The 23,997-nt window shown below is 50.7% G+C and overlaps 1 protein-coding gene across 3 annotated transcripts in view; it reads left to right on the top strand.

The window, feature by feature from the left end:
• Window positions 1-19,094, top strand: part of DLGAP4 (DLG associated protein 4) — a 71,677-nt gene extending 52,583 nt beyond the window's left edge. For 2 of the 3 annotated variants that reach the window (XM_086474907.1, XM_086474909.1), the window contains exons 7-12: window positions 12,009-12,370; window positions 13,786-13,877; window positions 14,329-14,738; window positions 16,228-16,319; window positions 17,927-18,079; window positions 18,850-19,094. In XM_086474907.1, coding sequence (XP_086331033.1) covers window positions 12,009-12,370; window positions 13,786-13,877; window positions 14,329-14,738; window positions 16,228-16,319; window positions 17,927-18,079; window positions 18,850-19,065 — 1,325 coding nt within the window. In that variant the 3' untranslated portion in view covers window positions 19,066-19,094. Of the gene's footprint in view, window positions 1-3,628; window positions 3,655-8,554; window positions 8,560-12,008; window positions 12,371-13,785; window positions 13,878-14,328; window positions 14,739-16,227; window positions 16,320-17,926; window positions 18,080-18,849 lie in introns of those variants that run through there. The other variant, XM_009949693.2, reaches the window with a different exon arrangement.
• The last annotated feature ends 4,903 nt before the right edge of the window (window positions 19,095-23,997 follow it).

Genomic DNA, 23,997 nt, shown 5'->3' with positions numbered 1-23,997 from the left:
CCGCAGGGGTGCTGTGTGGCCAGGGCTTTGGCTGGGGAATGGTTGCGTGTGGTCATAGGAAGGAGGCCGCTCTGTCTTCAAGCCTGCCTGTGTAGGCTCAGGGAGGTGGACTTGGCTGGTTTGGTGGCTCTGCAGCCCTGGTTGTGCTGGTGTAGCCATGTCAACAGGTCTGCTGGGGCCAAGGCAAGAGCCAGCAGCAGAAGGAATCAGTTGGTGTCTCTGCTGCCCAACCTGTCAGACAGGTGCTGGCAGTCCATGTGGTGCTGGGGTATGCTGGGGACTCTGCTGCTGTGACGGCTGAGTTCCTCAGAGCCTGCAGGAGCTTGGTGGAGACTGCAGGAGCACGGATGATGACCAGAGACCTCAGGGCTCTGTGGACTTGGGCTCCCTTTACCTGTGCTGCTTCACATCTCTTAGTGTATTAAGCTAATTGTTAGCCATCATTAGTGAGAGTGCTGAGAGGATAAGCACACCTAACTCCCAGTACAGAGCAAAGGCACACTGACCTGAAGGACTGTTCCCTTCCCTTCATCCCCTTTGTGGAGAAGTGTGTGTGCCATGACTAAATGGGCAATGAGTTAGCAGGTAAGAGGCAGGGAGCCCTGTTGCTGGGGATCAGGCACCCCCACCCCATCAGAGCTGCCATTCTGTTTCTCCTGGGACCATGCTCATGGCTTTTCCCAGTTGTTATGGGTTGAGGCTGGGCCGGCCACTAATGAATGACAGACTCTCTCTATTAACCCCTCTCCCCTCCCAAAAGGGAAAAGGAGAGAGAGAACAAGAGAGAGACTTTACGATTTGGAAAACAAAACTAAAACAGCTTTAATGAAACAATAACAATAAAATAAAAGATAATAATAAGGAAATAATGAAATATGTACAATATGTACAAATAGATACAACAGCAATACCGACCCCAGCTCTCCCCACCCTGATGACGATACGTCACTGCTGGGGCTGCAGGGCTGGCACTGGGGCAGTCCCAGGCTGGACTGGGCAGCAGACAGGGACGGGCTGCAGGAGCTGGACTCAGGCCCTGGATTCAGGGACGCACGGGTCGGGATCGACAACAGAAGGACAGACAGAGTCCTCCTCAGATGTCGCCATCGAAGAAGAGAGATTGACCCTCGTGATCCCTCAGCTTGACACTGACCATGACGTCTATGGGATGGAACACTCTGTGGGTCAGGTTTGGGTCACCTGTCCGGTTCGCTCCTCCCTGCAGGGGCGGCCTTTTTCGTGCTTGTGACCCTTTTCACTCCCCCACCCCAACACGGGGTACAAGACTCAGCAGTGACCTTGGTCGCTGTAAGAACAAGTCTAAGCCAGGGCCCCTCTGCATCCCATTCCTTGGTCCGGACTGTGACCATCAGGGGCTGTCACTGCTGGGAGCAGTCACTGTCTGGAAAAACATGCTGCTGCTTCAGAAAGTGCCGTTAGTTAGAGGAGGCTTGACTGAAAAGTGAAAGCACTAAACCAGAATTAGTTCTGGTTCAGCCCAAACCAGGACACCAGTGACTTCTTGAGGCAGGATGGTTGGGGTTTGGGACCTTGATTCTTGTTACTGAATTAACACCTTGGGCAGGGAGAAGGAGGGAATGCTTCCTTATGCTGCTGCCCTGTGCTAGCTGGATTGGAGACCTGCCCATGTCCCACAGGACAGATGGACAGCTTGCTGGGTGTGCGTCTGTGGAGCAGGGTGGAGTTGCCTATCACTGCTCCAACTTGCTTTAAAACCTATGCTGAAAATTACTTGGGGGAGGGTGGGGAGAAATTACAATGTCCTTTTCTAATACAAATAGAAGCCCCAGTAATAGTTGCTGCAGATGGGTTTGGGAGTGGCTGTGGCTGGCGTTCTCTGGAGCATCTGCTGTGTCCTCACTGTAAGGCGGACTCTGCTGTAGCAGCCTGGGCTGAAAGGGGGAGATGACCAAATCGGTCAGCAGGCCAGCAGTGCAAGATACCATATTTTTAAATCCCAGTATTCTTGGGTGGTGTCATTTGATGCTTCGTGCCTCAATTTTGTGCCCTTCTGCAAGTGGCTTTTTCTTTTAAAAAAAAAAAAAAAAGGCAAGCTGCCTTGCCTTCCCAGCGTAGTAGTTTTCAGTCTGTAAGCACCTATTATAATTTCTCTGCTCAAACACTGCTATGAATTCTAAATCAGAGCATCTCCAAGAAGCTCAAACTTCTGGTACACTGAAAAATCCAAAGTCTCTCATGTAAAGAGATCGCAGCCCACTTAGTCTTTCCTTCACTGGTTAAACATTTCTGCTCCCCCCCAAAGTATAGGGACTAGGTTTCTAATCAGAAGTGGCTGCTCAATCTTCTGCAGTCCTGAGTGGAGTATGGCATCCCTTGCCCTCTTGCCTGCCCTGTACAGTCCCCAGTCCACCCAGCATAATTAATCAATGCTATTAACTAGTGCCACAGTTCACCCTAAAGGCATCTCAGTCATGGATGACAGAACACAACTGGTTGTACAGAGTGTGGTGTATTTCTGGATGAAAGCTGTACTGTGTCTAAACACACACAGCTGATGTTCAAGAAAGAGCCCTTTGCTTTTGCATTTGCATTGGGGGGGGCTCTTTGTAACATTTGAGAGATGCTCCCTTGAGTTTGAGATCCTTTTCCTGCAGATATGTCAAATTCTTTTGTTTCAGTAACATGCAGGAACTTACTGTACTTGGCGGTGGTCAAACAAATGCAGGGCAGTCACATGTTTCTTAACAGGTAGCAGATGACTACATAGGTGATAAATACTATCCTGCCAGCGTAGCCTTGGAGATCTGCAAGAGTGCTGTGAGGTGGGTACTGAACCTGAACAGGAGCAACAGGTCTGTAAGCACCTATTATAATTTCTCTGCTCAAACACTGCTTAAACAGTTTAAACTCAAAAACTCCTTAACAGCTCTGTGCTTGCTTGACCAGCACTTGAAGGTGATTTCCCAGCTGGGAAGTGAAGACCTGTTTGCACAGGTCTTTGGTTAATACTGTAGCCTTTCCACACATGGAAGCACTTGCTGCTCTGTGGTAAGGGGGCAGCTGTGTGTGTTAGCTTCTCTGGCTGGATTGTGGTGGGGCTTCAGGGAAGTGGGTGTTTCTCTTGAAGCTAAGAAGTTATTTCTTTTCTTTCTACAGCGAAATGCCAGATGGCTGAAATGTAGTCTACAAACCTGGTACGGGCTGTACCAACAGGGAGCTGGAGTATGGGTCAAGCATGTGTGTGGGTTGGATGGTGGGTGCTCCCAGAGGAAGCCAGGGTGCCTGTGTAGGAAGAATGGTACTCCTTAGTAAGGGCATCTCCCCTCGATGTGCTCATCTCACAGGTGAGTTGATGCTGTTCATTCAAGCGGAAAGGGCCCCTTCCCATAGCTGTTTGGGTCAGGAGGAGTGACTTGGGTACAACTCCACGTGAGGTCTGATCATCTTCAATAGCTGCTGGTAGGAACAGTGTCATCTCTCCTTGGTCTCTGCTGCAGACCCACCTTCCCTCAGTGTGGCCTCTGGTGTGTCACCTGATGTTGCTGTGATGCTCTTGCTTCTGGCTGGGAGTCTGGTGTGAGGAGGTTCCCCATTGCCCATGGAGAAGGATGGGTGCAGAGAGCCCAAGGCCTTGTCTGTCCTGGAAATGAGCATCTGTCTGCAGCTGGTTGTGTGGTGGGAGAAGCAACAGCTCGCAGGCAGGGGTGTGGCAGTGGTCCCCTTGTCCCAGCCGTCACTCCAGCCATGCCCAAGCAGGCTGCAGCGCTTGCTGCTCTACCTACATAGCCTGGCTTGTGTTTCAGTCCATGATTATCAAGAAACAGAAGGTACAGCAAGCAAAGCAGAGGGCTGTGGGGAGCTGGTGAAGTGCTAACAATGTTCTTGTGCCTCCTCTCTTCTTGAGAGCTTCAGAAGGGCTTTGCTGTGTTGGTCACTCTGTAGGTCTCTATGGGCATGTTCAGCCTCCACAGGAGGCGGTGCACAGTTCAGACTAAGGTGGGCAAGCTGCTCTCTCTGGGATGCTGCTGCTCTTGGGGGTTTAGGCTGCAGCTTGGTGGAGTGAGGACAGTGGCAGGAGAGTCCACAGCCCATCCCCAACCCCCCAGCTTAGTCACGGTCAGCAACATTTCCCTGTCACACCTGTTTTGCGCTCTCTAGTATCAAGGTGAGATTTTTTTCCTTCTTTCAAAGATCAGCACCACTAAGGCTTAGAAAGGGAAAACACTGAGGGAGTAGGTATTTATAGCATTTCCATAAACAGCCTCTTTAAATGAACGCAGTCACTTTGCTTTCCAGGAGTGTGGTTTTGTTTAACCAGTGTAAGACTTTAAAATTTCTCCAGCACTCTAAAGACAGTCATTCTTTCAGAGCAAGGGATGGCACCTTCACATGGATTCCCCATCTTGTCCAGATGGAAATATATTCCTGTTAACTAATAGAATTTGGGTAGGTTTCTCATCTGTGCCTCTAACCGATGCAGGTATCTTGACCTTGAATCTGCAGAATACTCAAAACCAGCTTCTGTACAGGCCAAATACAGATTTGAGGAGGCCTGTGTGCTGTGGCCATGGCTGTAAAGGCTAAAAACACTGGTTTAGCAGCAAAATAAGGTCTGAAGTGATTGCTGTGAACTGTAAAATCAACAAAGATCTGTATTGTCTTCAGTAGCAATTGTAACTGGGGATGGTTCTTACTTGGACTCTGTACAAATAAAACATCCTGCGGTTCATTGTAGTTTCAACCTTGAAGTGTTCTTCACCTGATGAAAATCAGAGGTCAGGCTGCTTGGAATGTGGCTGTTCCAGTTCCCTTTGCTGTTGAAAACTGCCTCTAGATGCAGTTTATTCCATCTGTGAGACCCTGTGGCAAACACAGGCCTGAAGACATGTGACCAAAATCTCCAAGGGGATATGTGACTGATGGTGGTTCTCATTTGCTGCAAGATTATTGGGTTGTTTCATTTAAAAGACAAATGAGCCTGTCTTGTAGTAGGAGAGATTATTTTGGGGCATGTTGCTTTACGCATAAGGAAATGAGGTCATTTCTTCAGATCCTCCCATGGAGAAAGGGGGGATGCATGGAGCAGGAAAGGGATAGCAGTGTGAGCCCTGCTAATGTGTTTGAGGGCAGTCTAACTTGCCTTCACAACTGATGGTGGCTTGGAGCCTTTGAGATAATTCAACAACAATAAGAATGGCTTGAATAGGTCCTTGAAGTCACTGGAATGATTAGAAATATCACCGGGCTGTATTGAATCAGCAACAGCAACAAAATAGCTGGGCACTTCATGCTAGATGCACACTTGAGGGCAATTATGATATTTAAACCTGAAACCAAATACCTTGGCTATGATCTTGGAGGTGCTGCCAGGTACTGATCAGGCAAGCACAGCCTGGTGGTGTGTGAAGAGGGGCCTCTTAAGGCAGTGCTGGATTTAATGTTCTTTTATGACTCCTATGTTTAGACTTTCAAGAAGCAAATGCCTAGTTCTCTGGAAGGAGAGGGAGAGGATCACAGCATGCCCAGCTGGTTTGGGGGTCAGGGGGGCTCTCCAGGCTAAGGCTCTGAAAACACAGCTCTTCTGTCTGGGGCTGCATCACTGGGTATTGCTCAAGCCCCTGAGAGCAGCAGGTAATGTCATGTGGAAGATACTAATTTGGAAACATGCTGCTTTCTAAAAATAATTAAGCAAGGAAGACTATAAACAGACATCCCTCCCCCCAAAAATCAATCATCCCCAGCACAGTTGTGAATTCTAACAGCTTGCTTAAATAAGCCTTAGAAGATCCTATGAGCAGGAAGAGTCTAGTGCTGCAAAGCTGGAAGCTTAAGCAAAACTTCCATGTTTTCTTGTTCTTCCACAGCTTTTTGGAGCCTGACTGATGTTCACAAGCAAATTTAGCTGATGGTGCTGCAGAATACCATGTGTACCTGATCCAGTGCCCATGTGGATTGTAGTCCCACATTATAGCACAAGCTGATTTTAAAATATAATAGGCTATGACCTGCAGCAATTCAAGAGCAGATTCATACCGGGTTGAGCTGTAGCCCTTTGGATGGGGTAAGTCAGCAACTGGAACGCTCCTAACTGGTGGGACTGATCTCTGAGCTGTGAGGGCATGCGGCCTGCTCAGTTGGTCCAGTAACATCTCTCCTTCAGAAATACTGGGATGCCTTTGGCTCTCTCAGGATCCTGTCTCTTCCCACAGATGCAAAAACCACTGAAACTTAGTTCAGAGTTGTGCTGAGGGAGAAGGGCAGACTGTTCTAGAGGGGCTTACTCTGACTTCTGTTTTTGAAACCCATTTTAGGTAAGGTGTGGTTTCTGGGTTTGCTGCACAATCAAAAGTCCCTGCTTTATGGTTGCAGAGGGCTTCAGTGGGGTTGATTTGCAATTGCACTAATCAAAGCATACTCAGTTCAAGGCTCCTGATCTTTTTGTGTTTCTTTAATTTGCAATGTTTTAGAGCTGTAAACTTGTTTTTATAGCTCACATAGTCAAAGCTTTGACCACATGTATGTTAACAGGGGCGGTTTTTAATTGGTACTATGTGATTCCCTTCTAGCAAAATCTGTGATGCTCTTCAGCTGAGCTGGATGGCGTGAAGGGATCCCCAGGAACAAGACAAGGGGATGCTGCAGTTTCCCCCCCCTATGTAGAGCAGCACAAACGGTATTCATACTGTCAGTAGGTGGAAGGATGAATTTGGATCTAGTATTTTGACCCTTAGCACCCCTGATCTTCCCCAGGAAACTACCGCCTGAATGTGTTGGTGTGCTGCCCTCCCCTTGTTTTGCATGGCTGCTGTGTTCGATATCAGATAGCGATTGATTTACTTTTCCCAATTACATTACAGCCCTGTGGGTGTAAACAGCAGCTGGGAAACTTGAGCTGTGCTCCTGGTAAACATGCCAGCAAACCACTGCACCCCTCCTGTCAGTTTGGCCACTGCCAGGTGGCGGGGAACCCCGGGCAGCTGGTGTGCTGGGGCTGGGCACTCTCCCTGGGGAGGAGCAGAGGCCATGTGAAGTGGAGAGGCGAGGTGTTTAACTGGAGGCCATATGGACGTGCTTTCTTCACTGCCCATTTGGGCGGCTCTTGCTCGTCCTAGATAAAAGCCGCTGTAGCCCCCGGTACAGTAATGGAAGGCAGCACGAGCGTCCTGTGTTTTGGTGGTGTAGCCATGGCTTATCAAGGGGTACTTCTGTGATTGCTCTGTTCAGGCTGCTCCTACACTGCTCTGGGTTGGGCTGAACAAGACTGGGCATAAAGCTTGGCCTAGAAATTGCTGTAGCTAGTGACGATGGTGCTCCCTGGCCAGGCAGCCCTGGCAGAGTGACTGTGTGGGCAGTCCTCATCCATGGGGTGCTCAATGGCTTCCTTCTCTGCAACTGGCAGGGCTCCGGCAGCATGTGCCTGTGCAGCTTCGCTCAGGAGGGCAGTGACAAGTGCCTGAGCAGCCAAAGACCTGGGCTGCTCTCGCGCTCTCTAGTGCGTGTCCGTGGCTGAACGTTTTCCTCGGTCTTCAGCAGTGGTGTCCTGCCTGAGCAGGTGTTGGTGGCAGAAGAGCTATTTCAGCGTGCACCCAAGAAGCCGTTCAGCTGTACGGCCAGGGGAGCTTTCTGTGATGGGGCAAAGCTCCCATAGCTGTGCTCCGGTGAGGAATGTTTTACCTCTCTAGCATGCTGTGCTCTGTGTCGCATAGGTGTAGTCAAGATTTCTGCTGCAAGGGCAGAGTAGGTAGACATCTGTAACAAGGCAAGTTTTAGCTTGACCAAATCTGCACTACACCTAAGGAGACTTTTGGGGATGTCCAGCAGAGAATATGGGAAAAGAGAGGGAGCAATCATGCAGTGACTGTTGTTTTAGCACTTCTATGCCTCCTGCTGTGCTGGTGGCTTGTACATTTGCACAATGAACTACATCCTGTAAAGCAACATCCGTGGGCAAAGGACTGCTCCGGGGTACAGTTCAACATGTGCTTCCACATATGGTGCCATCTAATCTGGGACCTCTGGAAGAGGCATCCCAGTGGCGAGCTTGCCTTACCTGGAGATGCTGAACACTTCTGAGCTGGGGCTGCTCGAGCATCTGTAGCGGGTCCTGCTGCTGTCCTGAGTGTAGGAGCTTCCACTCTGCATGGGAAGGGTGATGAAGTGGGACTGCCAGGTAGGAAGCAAATGCCAGTGCCCTTTTGGTCACGTTAGCGATGAACTTGCAGTGCAGCTGCACACTATTTACATGACCAACTAAGTGTTGGCTAAAGGATGTGTGTAGCTGTGTTTTGGCATGTAAATATGACAAGTTGAAGCACTTGCATCTGACCTTTTAGGAAATTATTGTAGGTGGTTTTTCAAGTGTGTAATAAGTTCCTGTCCCTGGCTGGAGACACGGCAGCTGTGGGCTCAGGCTGCCCTAAGCAGTTTACGTGGCATATGCCAGCACTAGGGACGGAGCAAGCTGGAAAAATAACCCAGTCCCCAGACGTAGCAGCCTGTCCCGGTTATTTTTCAGCTATGTGGTTCCCTACTGCAAGTCCCTCTTGCAGATGGGCAGGCTGTGTGTCAGAAGGCAGTGTGAGGGCTGGGGTGAGCAGTCAGGATAGGTCCTACTCTTTTGGCCCTCGGGACACTACTCAATTTGTGCTGGACTTGGTGTACTGAGGGACCAGGGGAGCTGGTATGGGTCTCGTGCCTGCCTGAGCCCCTCTCCAGATTCACACTGAAAGGCAGTTTGGTGGGCAGCCCTGTCGTAGGCTCCTTAGTTCTCCTGCAGCAGTAGCACCATTACGGTGCTTCTCGGCATCTTTGGGCATGTAAATGCTTTTGGAAACATAGATCTCCTCTGTGACCCCTCCCTTTTAGTTCCTTCTTTGAATTGTAACTTTAGCTGTTAATATGGTAAATACTGGGATGTATAAATACAGACATGTGTAAATACTGTCAATAAGGCTCATGGTGTAGCTGTGTGATCTTCCCGCAGGGAATATGGCTGGGCTCCCAGGGGTGCTTGGGGCTGGCTCTGACCCCACTAAAGACTGAGGCAGCTGGGACACCTCTCCTGAGTGCCTCACAAGCATGGTCGGCCTCCACTGCAGGCAGAGGGACCTGTCTGGGGAGGAAAAGGAGCTGCCAGGAGGCTCATGTCACCTGCAACACCCCTTCCCGTACCTGTAATCAATTCGGATCGGGTTCATTCGATACTTCTCTGTTAATAGTGTTAAAATTATGCAGGGAACAGAAGACACCCTGTGATGGGCTGAGCCAGGATTGATTGTGTCCAATTGTCCTGAAGGATCAAAACATCTCTTAAGTGCCCTGTCATGAGCTCCCTGGGGCATGCAGGCAGTGTTCAGCTTGGGGATGGAAGGTAACATTGTGAAGCAGCAGGTACGTCTGCCTGCGCTCACGGTCCCAAAGTAGTCAAAGGATTCCCGACAGAGGACTGGTCTCTAATCTGGTTAAATTTGTTAATATGTTGGTGGCTACTTGGGGATGGAAATAGTAAAGTTAACTGCCTATCTGTATTGTTCAGTGAACATGGTCTCTATCTGCATATACATCTATCACTGTTTCAGCAGGTTTGGGGAGGTTATGTCTGGGGCTAGGCAGTGCAGTGGGGAGTAGGAGCTTGCAGTTTCAGGTGCAGAACTTTACTGCCATCAGGGAATGTGGGTTGGAGCAGGGAGCCCAAGGGAATGATAGCACCTGCAGTCATCAGAGCTGCGCTGGGAAGGCACGCAGAAACTGGTTTGTTCAGCCCATCTGTATTGTTGGCTGGGTGACCTGGGAGGTATATGGGTCTCTGCTGGTATCTGTCAACATCTGTGTGTCAAGGGCCAAGGGGAAGGTGCGCATGGAACAGGACGGTACATGGGGTTTCAGTTTGAAGGACAGAATCCCTTTGCTGGAGTCCAAGGACTGTGGGTTGTAGCAGGCAACCAAGAAGAGTGACAGCCCTGCCACCACTGGAGCTTCCCACACCACTGTACTGTAGTGACTTACACAGGGACACCTGGTTTGTCACTGATGTGGGAAAGGGACTGCCCTGCAAACACACCTTGGTAACATGCTGACTCACCAAGTCCAGGAGCACAGACCTGTCTCCTCCTAATACGTAAGGTACAATTTGGGCAGGCTGGCCTGACCCACCATGATCCGCAGTGGTGATGGAGCTGATCTGCTCACAGTTTGGAGCAGCAAAGCTCCCTACACAGCCTGCAGGACCAAGCACAGCTGTGCACCACCACCGAGACACCAAGGCAAGAGGAGGATAATCCCTGCAGGCACTGCCCGGGTTACCCTGAAACCTGCAGCACCCCTGATCCTGCAGCCCCCTCCCAGGGCAGTGGGGCTGTAGGGCTCAGCACGCTGCAGCCATGCAGACCTACGAGCCCCTCGGGAGGAACCGGGCAGCAGCACTAAGTTTCCCACTTCAGGAGCGTGGCCCTCCCAGGAGGTGGAACGGGTGGCTGGGCAGCGCTGTGCAGGGAGAGAGGATGGTGTGAGCCTCTCTGGTTATGCCTTGGAGCAGCGCAGTGTTATGTGGGATAAAGCTCCTCTGCACAGCCATGAAGGGGCTCCGACAGTAGCAGGAGGGTGAGCCCAAGTCACACCCTGCTGGGCTACTCCCAGGTCCATCCCAGAAGCCGTCAGCCCACCACAGGCCCATCTGCACCAGCCCAGAGCAGGGACAAGCAGGTACGCACAATGTCAGGTGGGACCCCAGCCAAGAGCCCCTGAGCACTGAACACTCTGCCCAGGCCCCTCCTGGGGCTGTCCCAGCAGAGCCTCAGCCCTGTTTCTAGGCCATCCCCATGAGCCATGGGGAGCAGCTCTCCAGATCTCCTTTCAGACTGAGGAGGTTGCTGCCAAGGGCTGGGACACATTATGGGGCTGCAGGGGAAAAGCCGTTTGGGATTGCCCAGGACTTAATGGGGTATTTAGGGGAGGAACAAAAGGTGGCACAGGAAAGGGGTTTTGGTGATTTGGGGAGGAACAAGAGTGGAGAATACAGGGGTAAGGGGATAAAAGGCATCAGCCATGCCGAGGTAGGTGGCCGGTCAGTGCACTTGTCTGGCCATGCCCTGCCCAGTGTGGTCTGTCCTGTCTGGACAGCAGCTGGAGTAGGACTTCGGCCTCAGGGGCTTGTATGTCCAGGGGCCAGGAACTGGGCAGACTGAGTGCCTAAGTGCAGCTGCTGCAGGATCCACCTGGTGTTTTCACAAATGGACTTCCATTCCAGAGACAGGAGCAGGATGAGGCCATTGCTGCTGTCTGTGTTCATATGGGTGCTCTTCTGTGATCTGTGGGGCCAGCCATGCGTATGTACGTACGCCCATTGGGTATGTGTGCTCTGTGTGCCTGCTGGGAGCACGTCTTCTGCCTCACTACTGGTTGGGTCTGGTGATAGAGCAGCAGCAGCCGCCTCGCCACTCTCGGGCTGTTGCATCCAGATGATGTATTTTCCTCTAACACGTAGCAGCTACGTTTTTAAGGTACTTCACAAATGTTTGTTCCTACCATCAGCATCTAACAAACTTTATGGCTTCTTTCCGTTTTTATAGGAAAAAACACCACCCTGGTCCCGACACTGAAACCTGTCAACTGATGGGACAAAGAGCTGAGACACTTGGCTGTACTAGGACACTAAAACATAGGGTTTAGCCACAGAAAATTTCCCCAACGTGGAGGCTTACACCTGCCAAACCCCGTAGCATTCTTGGGAGGCTTTTCTATACCTCTTCTCCATTTCCAGCCTTTCACATATCATGGTATTCCTTTTGACTTCTTTTGCAAGCTAGCTCTGGCTCTGCCTTCTGCTTCCCCTTATGCTTTGGTTTGGGTTACCCAGTGTGAGCTGCTGGCTGTAGGCTGTTTCTGCATTTCTGCCTCCAGCTTCTACTTGGAGGCTCCTTTTGGATGTTGTGACTGACCTTGCTTTTTCTTTCTCTTTTACTGTATCTCTCTCTCTCTCCCCAATCTGTCTTTTGCATTCTCCATTCTTCCCACCTCCATTGCTGCAGGTTCATCATGCCTAGTGGCATATAAAAAGACTCCACCTCCTGTCCCACCTCGGACCACATCAAAGCCGTTCATCTCTGTCACTGTGCAGAGCAGCACTGAATCGGCACAGGACACCTACCTGGACAGCCAGGACCACAAGAGCGAGGTGACCAGCCAGTCGGGACTCAGCAATTCTTCGGACAGCTTGGACAGCACCAGGACACCCAGTGTGACGAGGGGAAGTGTTGTGACTCCAGCAAGAGAGACTCCAGAGTTACCCCAGAAAAATGCAACTTTGAAAAGTGACAAAGGGACTCTGACTAGTGAAGAGCCTAAAGTGGAGAATATCCCCAAAAGAAAGCTGTCGTCTATAGGAATACAAGTATGGAATAGTTTGTTCTCCTTTGTCCTAAGGAATGTCCTTAACCCATCCATTTAGCGTGTGCATTTTGTGTGACCAGGTGTGCATCTGAACTCGCTAAGAATAGCAAGAGAAACTAACTGCCTTGTCAGACTAACTTCCTGTGTTCCAAGGAGCGTGAAATACAGCAGAGGCTTTCCATAAGAGACCAGAAAGGACTAAGTTCTTTTAGTACAAAACTAAAATGTTTCATAAAGCAGTGGGACAGTGTTAACTGCTTGGGTCCCTCTAAAGAGGCCTTCTGCTGATGGTATGCCTGAGCTGAGCCTGTGCTCTGTACTATGTACTACTTAACATCAGTCTGCTCCTTGTCCATCCTGGTTCTAGGGACTCCTTTCTCCTGAGAGGTGGGCCCTTCTACTTGACATCCACGTAGTATGGGCTGCTGCAGTGTGAAATGGTCCCAGGGCTGTAGGCAGGAGGGAGCGATTCCAGCAGGTAGTGCCCTCCCTTGCTGGAAGCATTTAACTCTGTGGAAATCAATGGAAATGAGCTGTTGATTATATAGTCAAATGAGAATCCCATGCAGTAGCGTAAACCCATGCTTTATTCAGTAAAACTTAGGTCGTCTGCGATCTGCTCTTGTGGACAGATTTCCCAGTTACAGATGGCTGACTGCTGCCAGCATTTGTTCTGGCTGTTACCTGCAGATAGGAACTTGAGCACTTGCAAGTCCAAATGCAGGATTTGGGCTTTCAGCCACGGTGTGTGTGTGCTGAACAAGGTCTCCGTCGGCTTTACAGTAAGACTAGCTCGCCAGTTAGGTACATGTGATAGTGAAGGCTTTTCTGCGGGGCTAGTGGGGCAAAACACATGCTGGAAGGGCAGCAAGGCAAGAGAACTCACATTGAAGAGGCTGACTGCCGCCTTCTCCTCTTCCTTTTCTGAGCTGGTTCCCAAGTCACCTGCTCCACGGCCTGGATTTCCTCCCTAAAACCTTCCAGCCCTCTTTATCCAGAGCTATGGAGGGTGTCAGTCCCTGGGAGAGAGGAAGCTGGGCTTTGCTGTCCCTCTTAATCAGATCACTGCCCTCTCTTGAATCTCTTTGCCCCTGTCAGATGCCACACACAGAGCTGCTCCCTCACTCAGGGACACGCAGCCCTTCACCAGCATCCCGCAACCACGCAAACCACAGAGGATGGCAGAGCCCGGTGCTTGTAGAGCAGATACATGGCAGCAGCCCAGCAGGGTACAGTCCTGATGCTCAAGTGGAGGCAGACCTGGGCGGTAGCCTCGTGCCTCTCCTAAGACAACCCTCCAGTTGGTGTGTGGTGTCAGCATGCTGTGTGTGTGCGCAGCCCTCCTGGTCTACTAATGTGAATTCCAGCAGCAAGTTCTTGTGTCTGTTTTTGTCTGTATTTTTTTTGTTTAATAAGGTTGACTGCCTTCAGCCAGTGGCAAAAGAGGAGCCTCCTCCACCAGCCACCAAATTCCAGTCCATCGGGGTACAGGTAGAGGACGAGTGGCGGTAAGTGAAAGACGCAAGCTTTTGTAGTTTCCTTTCTTTTAAATTGCGCTTCCCCCACTTTCGCTTAGACCTTCTCTCCTTCTTTGTTCCAATGTGAGTGGTGTTGAATGGGGGCCATGGAGAGCTCTTCCTCCACAGCACACACCCGCTGCAAAACCCCACTTTTCTGTAAACAGCCAAATCAATGGGAGTTTGAAATTAAAAATAAAAAGTACAAGATGTAATTATAGATGTGCGTCAGTCCTCTCGTCTGAACGGCCTATTGCAGTAAGCAGGCAACCTTATAATTTTGTCTGTCTGAATGTGTGGTGTGTGTTTGTGTGTGAGGAGGGGCAGGGCGGGCAGGGTGAGGCTCATCTGCAGGCATAACAAACCAATGCATTTCAGTGTCAGTGTGTGAGGCCAGCCAGGTAGAGTTCTGCTGTTTAATGTTTGCTTTTGATCTCTCTAGAAACAGCCACTCTCGCAGCATGTCCTCCAAACAGGACACAGACTCTGACACACAGGAACCTAATAACTCTAGCTGTAAATCATCTGAGAGAAGCCTTGCTGAGTGCCCCCAACACAACAACTCTGTTGGTGTTGATGCCACTACCAGGCAACCAGCCAAGCCCTCACAGATTAAAAGAAACCTCTCCTATGGAGAAAACAATGACCCAGCCCTGGAGCCTTCCTCTCTCCCTCCTCCTGACCCCTGGCTTGAGACATCCTCCACCTCGCCATCAGAACCCACACAGCCAGGAGCCTGCCGGCGGGATGGGTACTGGTTTCTGAAGCTGCTGCAGGCAGAAACAGAGCGGTTAGAAGGCTGGTGCCGCCAGATGAACCAGGAGACCAAAGAGAACAATCTCTCTGAAGAAGGTAGGTCTTGTCAGCCTCTGGACACTAGACTGGAGCAGCCTAGGAGCTCTTCGCTTGAGAAAGAGTTGTAACTGAGTATTGGATCAGCTTTCTGCAGTTAAATTGCTGATCGCCCACAGAGAAACAGAACATGGAGATGACTATGGGATAAGGAGCACTGTTGCTTTGGAAAGGATAAGGTAACTTCCTTTAGCGGATGGGATAAGAAATAATACTGTGATGCAGCATATTTGACTTCCAGGGGACAGTGCAGCTTCTGACCATTCCGAACGGCTAAAAGCTGATATGGATTGCTTTCAAGGCGGCTGTGGGATCATTCTCCCTGCCTAGCCCATTGTACTCAAGCAGGCAGGTGAAAGTTTTAGTTGCCAGTGGGGCAGAAAGAACATGACTTCTGAGCTTGTTTGGTCTCTGCAATCGGTGGACTTGTCTTCACAGCAAAGAGGAAGTTTTTTTGTATGGGAAAGTGTCACTGAATTTGTGCTAAGTACCTGAGAAAGATGAAATACCAGTGAGACTCAGGTATAGCTCCCTGTGACTGCTAGGGCTTGGGGGAGCTAATCTCTAATCCTGTTGTGCTAAGATGTGCGCTGGCTGCCGCGCTGGACAGGCAGTGCCCGGGCTCTCCCTGCCTCAGGGGATGCCCTTGTTTTGTCTGTGGCAAGAGTGCTCTGGCAAGAAAAGACACCAAGACTAGTGTGACATTATATCTGTGTCCTCCAAGAGCAGTCTCCTAGTAGATTCTGTAACCAAGAACTTGGTGGCTATGGAGAGAGCCCGGCTTACGTTTGTCCCACCAAGATCTATAAACATTCAGAACTGATTCAGTAGGTGCAGCAGCAGACCAGGGAGGAGAAGGGGAATCAGTTCATCCCTGTTCATGGTGCAGTTGTGTGCACGGTGGGTGTCTCAGCTGTGCCTTTGGAAGGGAAAAGCCCAGTTTTCTATTAATGTGCAGAGGAATGTTGCCATGCCCAGAGGCTTCTTGGAAAACTCACTAAAAGCAGCATAAAGTTCTGGGTATTAAAAGCCCTAGACTGCCAGTATTTTAATCCCTTCTGGTACATAGAGGTTGGAGACAGTTCTCCTGCCCCTTGATACCTTCACCTCATGCATGGGTGGAAGAGCAGGTTGTGATCTGCAAGCAGGTGCCAGCAGATCTGCTTGCTGAGATGGTGCTGGTGGCTTGTCTGATGGGCTGATCGCAGTTTAAGGTACTTTCTGCCAACTCTGATGTAATGCTCTCACTCTGGCCTGCGTTTGACCTGCTCTAGAAGGAGCAATAATAGATGGCAAAGACAGATGTAGATTAGATTCAATACATCCTCTTTACCTGAGAGCAGTTAGTTCCTTGGGGATCTCTGAAACTCCTTCTCTAATGAATCAAGAGTGTTTCTTTGCTTCAGAAACACTCGAGTTCATTGTTGCATTTAATAGTCTGCTCAACTGAGATCTTTGTCTCTTTTTTTTTTTTTTTTCTCCCCCATAGTCTTAGGAAAAGTCCTGAGTGCAGTGGGCAGTGCACAGTTACTAATGTCACAGAAGTTCCAGCAATTCCACGGCCTCTGTGAACAAAACTTGGTGAGTCTGGGTCTGTTTCTCCTGGTTTTTGAGGAGGATGTATCGGTTTCAGCAGCACTACAGGAACATGATCAGGTGTTAACAGGCTACTGTCACTGTGAAAACAAAGCCAGTGCAGCTGTAGCCTACAACCCGAGCACCACGCCACGATGGATGAGTGCCAGTTTGAAACAGCGGCTGAGCAGTGGGAGGCTGATCGCCCCAGCCTCCCTTCTGAACAGGCAGTTCTTGGGCTGGGCTCTGCTCAGGGATGAGTGTTTGCAATTCCTTTTGGTGCTTACGTGAGCACAGGGGAATTTTTCTGAACTGCTGATCAGGGCATGCTGAATACACTGAGTCTCTCTGTGGGTCTGAACTGTCAGCTAGCCATACTGCTGTGTCCTGGGAACTACCTCTCTCTTCTTACTTCTAACGGGCTTTTTGAGGTGTATCACTGAGGCTTTGCCAAATAGGGAGGAATGTTTGAAAAGTCTGCTGCTGTTCTCCAAACACGCTTGCTTTGCATGTAGATTGTGGGTGGTAAAACTGTCCCAACAGGACTGACTCTCATTGGTCACAAAGCACGGTTTGAATAGATCTCTTCGAATGTAATGCAAGGGTTTGCCCTTGCTGAGAGCTGAACAAGGCTGATGTGGGGATGGATGGGAATCTGTGTTTTGTTTTTCCCCTCAAGCTTTATTGTGGTATGGACTTTGCAAACTTCCTCAGAGGTTAATTCCCCTTTACTGGCAAAAAACACTTAGAGAAACTCGGGAAGGAGAAGGAGGGGGTGAAGTGCTGAGCATCTGCTTGCTGATCTCTGGCTGATCACAGCTGAGAGATGAGCAGCCACACCACTTGCTGCCAGGCTTTTGACAGAGCTTTGTGCTGAGGTCTCCCTTTGGCACTTTGTGCTGAGTTGTTCAGATCTGATCCCATGCTTTCCCGAGACAATCCAGGCCTATGATGGCAGTTCAGATGTCTCAGAACTGGGAAAATTCTGGTCTTGGAAGAAACTTAAGCTACTTAAAATTTTCCAGCCTAGCCTGAGAAATACTGATACTTGCAGATTGTTTTGTGGGGAGTTGTAGCAAAATAATTTTGCTCGTGAAAGCTGTATTGGCTTCTTTGGGTTGCTGTACACTGGGATGCAAGTTCTGCAGGTGTCAGAGCTGTGCTTTGTATCGTGTTGTGTCCATTTCCATTATTACCCACCCTGAAATCAGGATCTCTGCGTAAGAAACCAGTGTTCTAGCTCTGAATCACGTGCTGGGGACCTTCAGTTGGAGGTTACTGCTGTGGGATTAGTGCTAGCTCAGGAAGCTTTGGGGAGAATGGGAGCTATTGCTTTCTGCTACAGAGAGTGTTTCCTTCAGGATTCTTCTTCAGGCTCCTGTAGGAGAAATACAGTCGGTATCTCTGCTTCCTGATCTTTGCAGAAATAGTTTTGACTGTAAATGATGGAATTGTGTCTCTGCCTATTTAGGGCTGCTGTCTCCTGTGGGTTCTTGATGTTTCAGTTGTCAGGCTCAAGGCATGAATATGTAAGCTCTGCAGGCTGCTCTGCTTGTCAGGAGGGTATATTCTTTCTGAAAGGGTTTTTTTTTTTTTAATGCTTTCCCTTTTAGAACCCTAATGCCAATCCCAGACCCACAGCCCAGGACCTAGCTGGGTTTTGGGATCTCCTGCAGTTGTCCATTGAAGACATCAGCATGAAGTTTGATGAGCTGTACCACCTGAAAGCTAATAGCTGGCAATTGGCAGAGACACCGGAGAGAAAGGTGAGTGTGGGGCAGTTGCGCGTGGCCAGAGCACCTCACGGGTATTTCGGGTATCTGAGGTCTATTTCTGTCTGCCAACAGAAGATCTCTAGGGCTTTTCCCATCTTGCACTTGTGCAGTGTAATCTCACAGCCTTGCAATGCACTGAGACCATTCCTCTTGAGTAACAGTGGAAACAATTTTGTACAAGGGGAAAAAGTGTCACAATGGCGAGAGACCAGAGCAATGAGTGGTGATGTATGCTTAAAGCAGTGATACAGAGGCCTCTAGTGTTACAAGCACTGTATGAATAGGTTTCACCTATTACTGGTGTCTGAGTAGCATAAAAAGCACCTACTGGAACCTTTTAAAAATGCAGCACAGGCTGTGTCCCTGGACCAGGCTGCCTGACTACACATGAGGGCAGGAAGGAGGACTATGGCTCTGGGCAGGGTGGCATCTTAAAATTTTGCAGTTCCAGATCAAGTTGACTCTTCATGCTGCCTGTGCTGTGCTCTGACCCATAGCTGGGCCAGACATAGTCTGCAAACTCTAATCTACTTCACAGAAGGCCTCTATACCATGAAATGGGAACTGGCATGTTTCTAGAAATTGGGGAAGCTGGTTTGGATGAGTGTCTTGCTCGAGAACTGCTCCTGCTTCTTTCAGCTGACACTCGATTTCATTGCTTAGTCGCTCAAGCCATAAGAGTCCCCACCATATCAGAGAGCAAGCTTCTGTATGTGCATTTTTATTTTATGTTTGGGTTTTTCCTTACTGTCTCCCTAAAGGAAGAGAAGAAACCACCCCCTCCAGTGCCAAAGAAGCCAGCCAAGTCCAAATCCCAGCTGAACCGGGACAAAGCCTCTGATTCAGACAAGCAGCGCCAGGAAGCTCGCAAGCGTCTCATGGCGGCCAAGCGAGCTGCCTCTGTCCGGCAGAACTCGGCCACGGAGAGCGCAGATAGCATCGAGATCTACGTCCCTGAGGCACAGACCCGCCTTTGAGCAGAGGGGCAGAGGAAGGCACCGCGTGGTTTTTATAAGTCATTAAAAAGGAAAAAAAAAAAAGGTTCTCTAAACTAGTGTGATTTATTCAGTCTAGAGACAATGAGCCATCCTTGAAAAGGGCTCCTGAGTTGGCTTTTTTCTCTCAGCTTTAAGTAATGAAGATTTTAAAAAAAAAAAAAAAAAACCCACAAACAAAAAAATACCCCTTGTTTTCTCACTGGCTGTGGTGTTGCTGAATGGACTGAACAGACTCCTGGAAACTCCAGCCCCTCGACTTGGAACTTCAGTCTTTTTACTTGTTCTATCTAATGAGAATTATTAGCTTGTTTACAAGAAGAGGACAAGACAACACGAAGCCTTGAGCACTTGCCATGCTGTGTTCTTCCTCCTCCTCAGTTCTGTTCTTCCTTCTCATCCTTTATTTTTTCCTCCTTCGGCTTCCTTTCTCCCACCCTTTGCATGGCTTCGTTTACCGTGTTAGAAATAACCTCTCTTCCACAGAGCTCCCGAAGAGAACACCCATTCAGTGTGTACTACTGTTGCACTCTGCTAGCAAGCAGCCTTTCTTGGGGTGGGTTTTTTTTGTTTTCCTTTTGATGGGGATATTGGGGTGGGGGGAGGACGGGTGGGCAGGGACAGGGCAGTGGGTTTGTATTCCTCTGTTATATTGAAGTGAGAGGATGACAGGGTCTGTGGAATGTAATGCAGAGTTGTTGAAATGCAACCCAGAAGCAAATGTGCAATAAGCTGGCGAAGGGGGAAGGGACAGTGCTTGGCTGTACCCTACTCTAGGCCCAGGAGGGGAGCTGAAGGACCACAGAGCAACTATGGCCATGATCCACACAAGCTTTACTTTGATTTTTCTCCTCTTCCCTTTACAAAATTGTTTTCCTTGAATGGCTTGTTGAGAAAGAAGCTGCTACCCTGGGGGACCTGTTTCAAAGTGGGCCGGGGAAGGGAGGGAGGGCTGGGGAGAGTGTAACAGTATTTCAGGGTGGGAGGACTGGGTTTTGTACAAAGAGGAAGGCACAGGTAGCTGGTGGTAGGCTGCCTGCCTGTATGATGTGTACATATGCACATATACACTTAGTAGTACCTGTACATTTAATTCATACACACATATACATGCCCATATGCACAGTGCAGATGGTGCACTAAAAGCACCTTGGTGAGAATGGGCATATGTATAGCATATATTTTTACATGTACTATATCTAGATGTGTGTAAAAGTGTGTGTAAAAATATATACCCTGTGTGTAATCAGATTACTATTTTTTCCTTACTCCCTGCTCTCTGGGTAGAGGAAGGATTGCTAAATATTTTTTAGCCCATTTTCTCCTTTGTAGGTCTCCTTTTCAGTCTGGCTTCTTGAAGCCAGAGCTGCCACCACCCAATTCTTTGCCACCCCCTCAAAATAAGCATTTAGCCCCATTCTGAGTGATCTTGCTGGGGATTTTTTTTTTTTCCCCCCTCTTCAATTGCTTGAACAAGTTGGGAGATTGTGTGCTACTTTCGTGGGGGTAGAATCCCAGAGGAGTCTCAATGAGGGTGTTGATGATCCAGAAGGCAAAAAATAAATAAAAGTGAAATCCTGAATGCTGTCTGAGTGACTTGTATACTGCCCAGTGTTGTCCATGCCTAGGTGCTCTTAAGAGGTTTCTGCCCACCTACCATAAACTGTCAAACATGGAATTAGATTTCCATCAAAGCGTGGTCATAATGTAACTTGAATTGAGCGTTGGTGGTTGTAGAGACACTGACTTGTTGGGTTGCACTGTCAGGCTTTTGGGGAGGATTGTAAAGATGCAGCTTTAGATACCTGTAGTATTGAAATTGGGAACACCAAGGAAAGGTGATTTTGGTTTGTGGATTGTTTTTTGGTTGGTTGATTGTTTTGGTTTTGGTTTGTTTGCTTGTTTGGGTTTTTTTTAATTTATTCTTCCAAAAGTGGCTGAGGCTGCTGCTGTGGAGCTGGCCTGCTTTTTGCGGGGCTGGCAGGCTCTGGGCAGCAGCAGCAGCAGCCCATCTTGCCAAGTCATCAAATGATCTTCACTCCCCGGGGCTGAGATCACTCCTCATCCTTGGGCAGCCGCACCGGGGCAGCAGCGTGGGCAGCCAGGGCAGCTGGAGCGGGGCGCCGGGGCCGGCCGGCCTGCGGGCGGGTCGCGGGGGTGCGCCTGGGTGGCGGAGGTGAGCGCGTGTGCCTGCCTGACTCCCCTTTTGTTTCCTGCCACCTTGGAGGAGAAGAACTGGCAGCAGCAAGGACAGCTGGCTGACTGACCGTAAAAAAATCCTAAATAAACAAATGCCATCTGAATTCATAGCTGCCTCTGGCCTCTCTCCCTCTTTCTTCCCTGGCCTGCGGCGGGTTGTGTCCCGGGGGCTGGGGCCAAGCTCAAAGCTGGTCCCCAGGGCAGTGTTGGCTTTGGGGCGCCAGCAAGATGGCCGACACGTGGGGGGGTGGGGCAGTGCAGGGACTGCTGCTTCTGGCAAAAGTCCCACCCCCTGCTGTTGCTTCATAGGCCACTTACCCAGGAAGTCCCGCCCAGTACCAGGCATGTGGTCTGTGGTGATTGGCCCAGCCCTGCAGTGGTTTACCTGGAAGTACATTGGACCAGAGGGCCCTTCCCCTGCATTTATACCAATTTTATAGCTGTGGGGTTATGTAGTTATATAAATAATATATATAAATATATATATTTATATTATTTATAATTATATAATATAAATTTATATATTTAATCTCTCCAGCTTTATGAATGTACATATAGATATTAAAATATAGACGCATGTATATGAATATAGAAGTATGTACCTGAAAAATATGTATTTATGCGTATTTATACACACCTTATATAAATCTATATTTATACATACGTTGTATATACATGTATCAATTTTTATAGCTGAGCACTTCTGGGACCAAAGGAAGTGGGCAGCCAATCACAGGATTGCCTGAGAACACGTGGGTATGATGGTGTCAAGAAACGGCTGTCAGCCAATCACAGAGCTGTATGACGTTTAATAAAATGGCTGCTCCCTGCCGTAAAATGGTGGGTGAAACAAAATGGCCGCCCCCTGCGTATAAAGGGCGGGGGGGTGGGGGGGTGAGCCCTCTGTGTCCAATGTACTTTCGGGTAAACCAGTAGGCGGGGTGGCTGGTCCTGCCAGCCAATCACAACACACGGTGTGACTTCTGGGGCAAATGGCTGCTGGGAGGGGGTGGGACTCCCGGTGGAAGCAGGAGGCGGGGCACCTGCCAGTCCCGCCCCCGCAGCCCCGGGGCGGTGTGAGGGTGGGGTAGGCCCCGCCCGAGGCCGGGGGCACCGGGCGGCTGCACCCCGGGGCCGCCCTGCCCGCTCCGGGCCTGGGGCCGGGGCGCACCGACTCCCCGGCCCAGCTTCTCAGCGCCCGCCGGGGCGGGGAGGGACGGGGCCACCTGCGCCTCACGCCTCTGGCCCTCAGAGTTCCCCTCGGGCCAACACGAACGGGCTGGGCCTGCCCCATGGGGGAGGCCCCGGCGAGGCAGAGAGCCCCTGGTACCCATCCCGGCGCTCTGTCAGGTTCATGTCCTGGCTGAGGGCTGCAGCAGGGGGGGTCTCCCCGGCTGGATGGGAGCCCCTGCCCCACCAGCTCTGCTTCCCCTGGGCTTCTCTGGGGACAGCTTCCCCCCCTGCAGCGCCCGTTGTCCTGTGAACACGACGGGGGCCGCCTGAATGTCTGCGGGACTCCTGCGACACCAGCGCAGCATCCCGGGCCGCACTGAAAACAGCGGGGGGGCCGTGCTGACCCCGTGTCCCTGGAAGCTCGGAGACCCTTGCGAGGCATAACTTTACCTTCAGGTTGTGCTGTGTCGGGGCGCAGTGTGGTACCCTGCACGGCCTCCTTACCCCAGCGATGGGGGATGCAGCTGCCAGGGAGGGTCTCCTGGAGCCTCACCCCCCACGTGGGTGTTTTTGGAGCAGTGTTGCCTGTAGCCTGAGATGTATGAAAGCACCATGTTAACGAGGTTTTTTCTGTGCTCAACGCAATGGCTGAGCATGCCCAGGGAGAGCACAGGGTAGAGGCTGGGGGGCTGCGGGGCTGGGACGGGGCTGGTGGTGGTTGTCAGCTGGCAGGGGGAGCAGAGCCATGCCTCACCCCAGTAACAAGTGCTGTGCTGGAGGGTGAGGATGCAGCTGTCCCCTCCAGCGCTCTGCTTGTGCCTGTGGGAAAGGTTTGCCCATCACCCCCACCCCCCCCCATCGCAGGGGGTGCCTGAGCCCTGCTGGGGACCAGTGGCCCCTTCCCCATGGAGGGGAGTGCAGGTCCCTGAGGCTCTGCCCGACCTGCCTGAGGGGTCCCCAGGGCCTGGCCAGGGCAAAGGCACCTCTGCGCAGCTCGGGAACACTGAGGTGCTACTTGAGGCTGCAGGAGGGGGCAGACAGAGCGGGGGGGGGGGGCACTGACTGTGGTTTACCCAGCCATGACACCCTATTGTGCTGCAGACCACCACCCCCAAATGGGGCTGGCAGACCCCTGAACTGGCTGAGTCCTGGCTCCAGCCCCCCCGAAGGCATCCTAGCCCCCCTGGGTGCCCCAACCCACATTCCTCACCAAAGTGCCAGCAGCTCATGCAGGAGCCGGACACCCTGTTGCTATTCCTGTCACCAGAGCTGCCTGGGGGGCAGGGGGGTCCCTGGATCTGCATGAGTGAGGCCTGGCTGGAGGCTGGGCACCTCCATCCTTCCACAGCCCCTGCCCAGTGCCAGGGGCCACGCAGAGCCCCTGGGGTCACCCTACGCCACAAGAAGCCAGGGTGAGGGGGGGGGGCTGCAAAGGGCTTGAACTGGTGCTAGCCCCCCCCCTCCAGCCCCTGCTACGGTAGAGAGCAGGGACCCATCTCAAGGGAGGCAGGGATCAAGGGGGCACCGAGGCTCAGCCCTGAG

The sequence above is a fragment of the Leptosomus discolor genome, chromosome 17 (genome assembly GCF_034619465.1).
Source record: "Leptosomus discolor isolate bLepDis1 chromosome 17, bLepDis1.hap2, whole genome shotgun sequence".
Lineage (NCBI taxonomy): Eukaryota > Metazoa > Chordata > Aves > Leptosomiformes > Leptosomidae > Leptosomus > Leptosomus discolor.
This window is presented reverse-complemented; position numbering and strand designations above follow the sequence as displayed.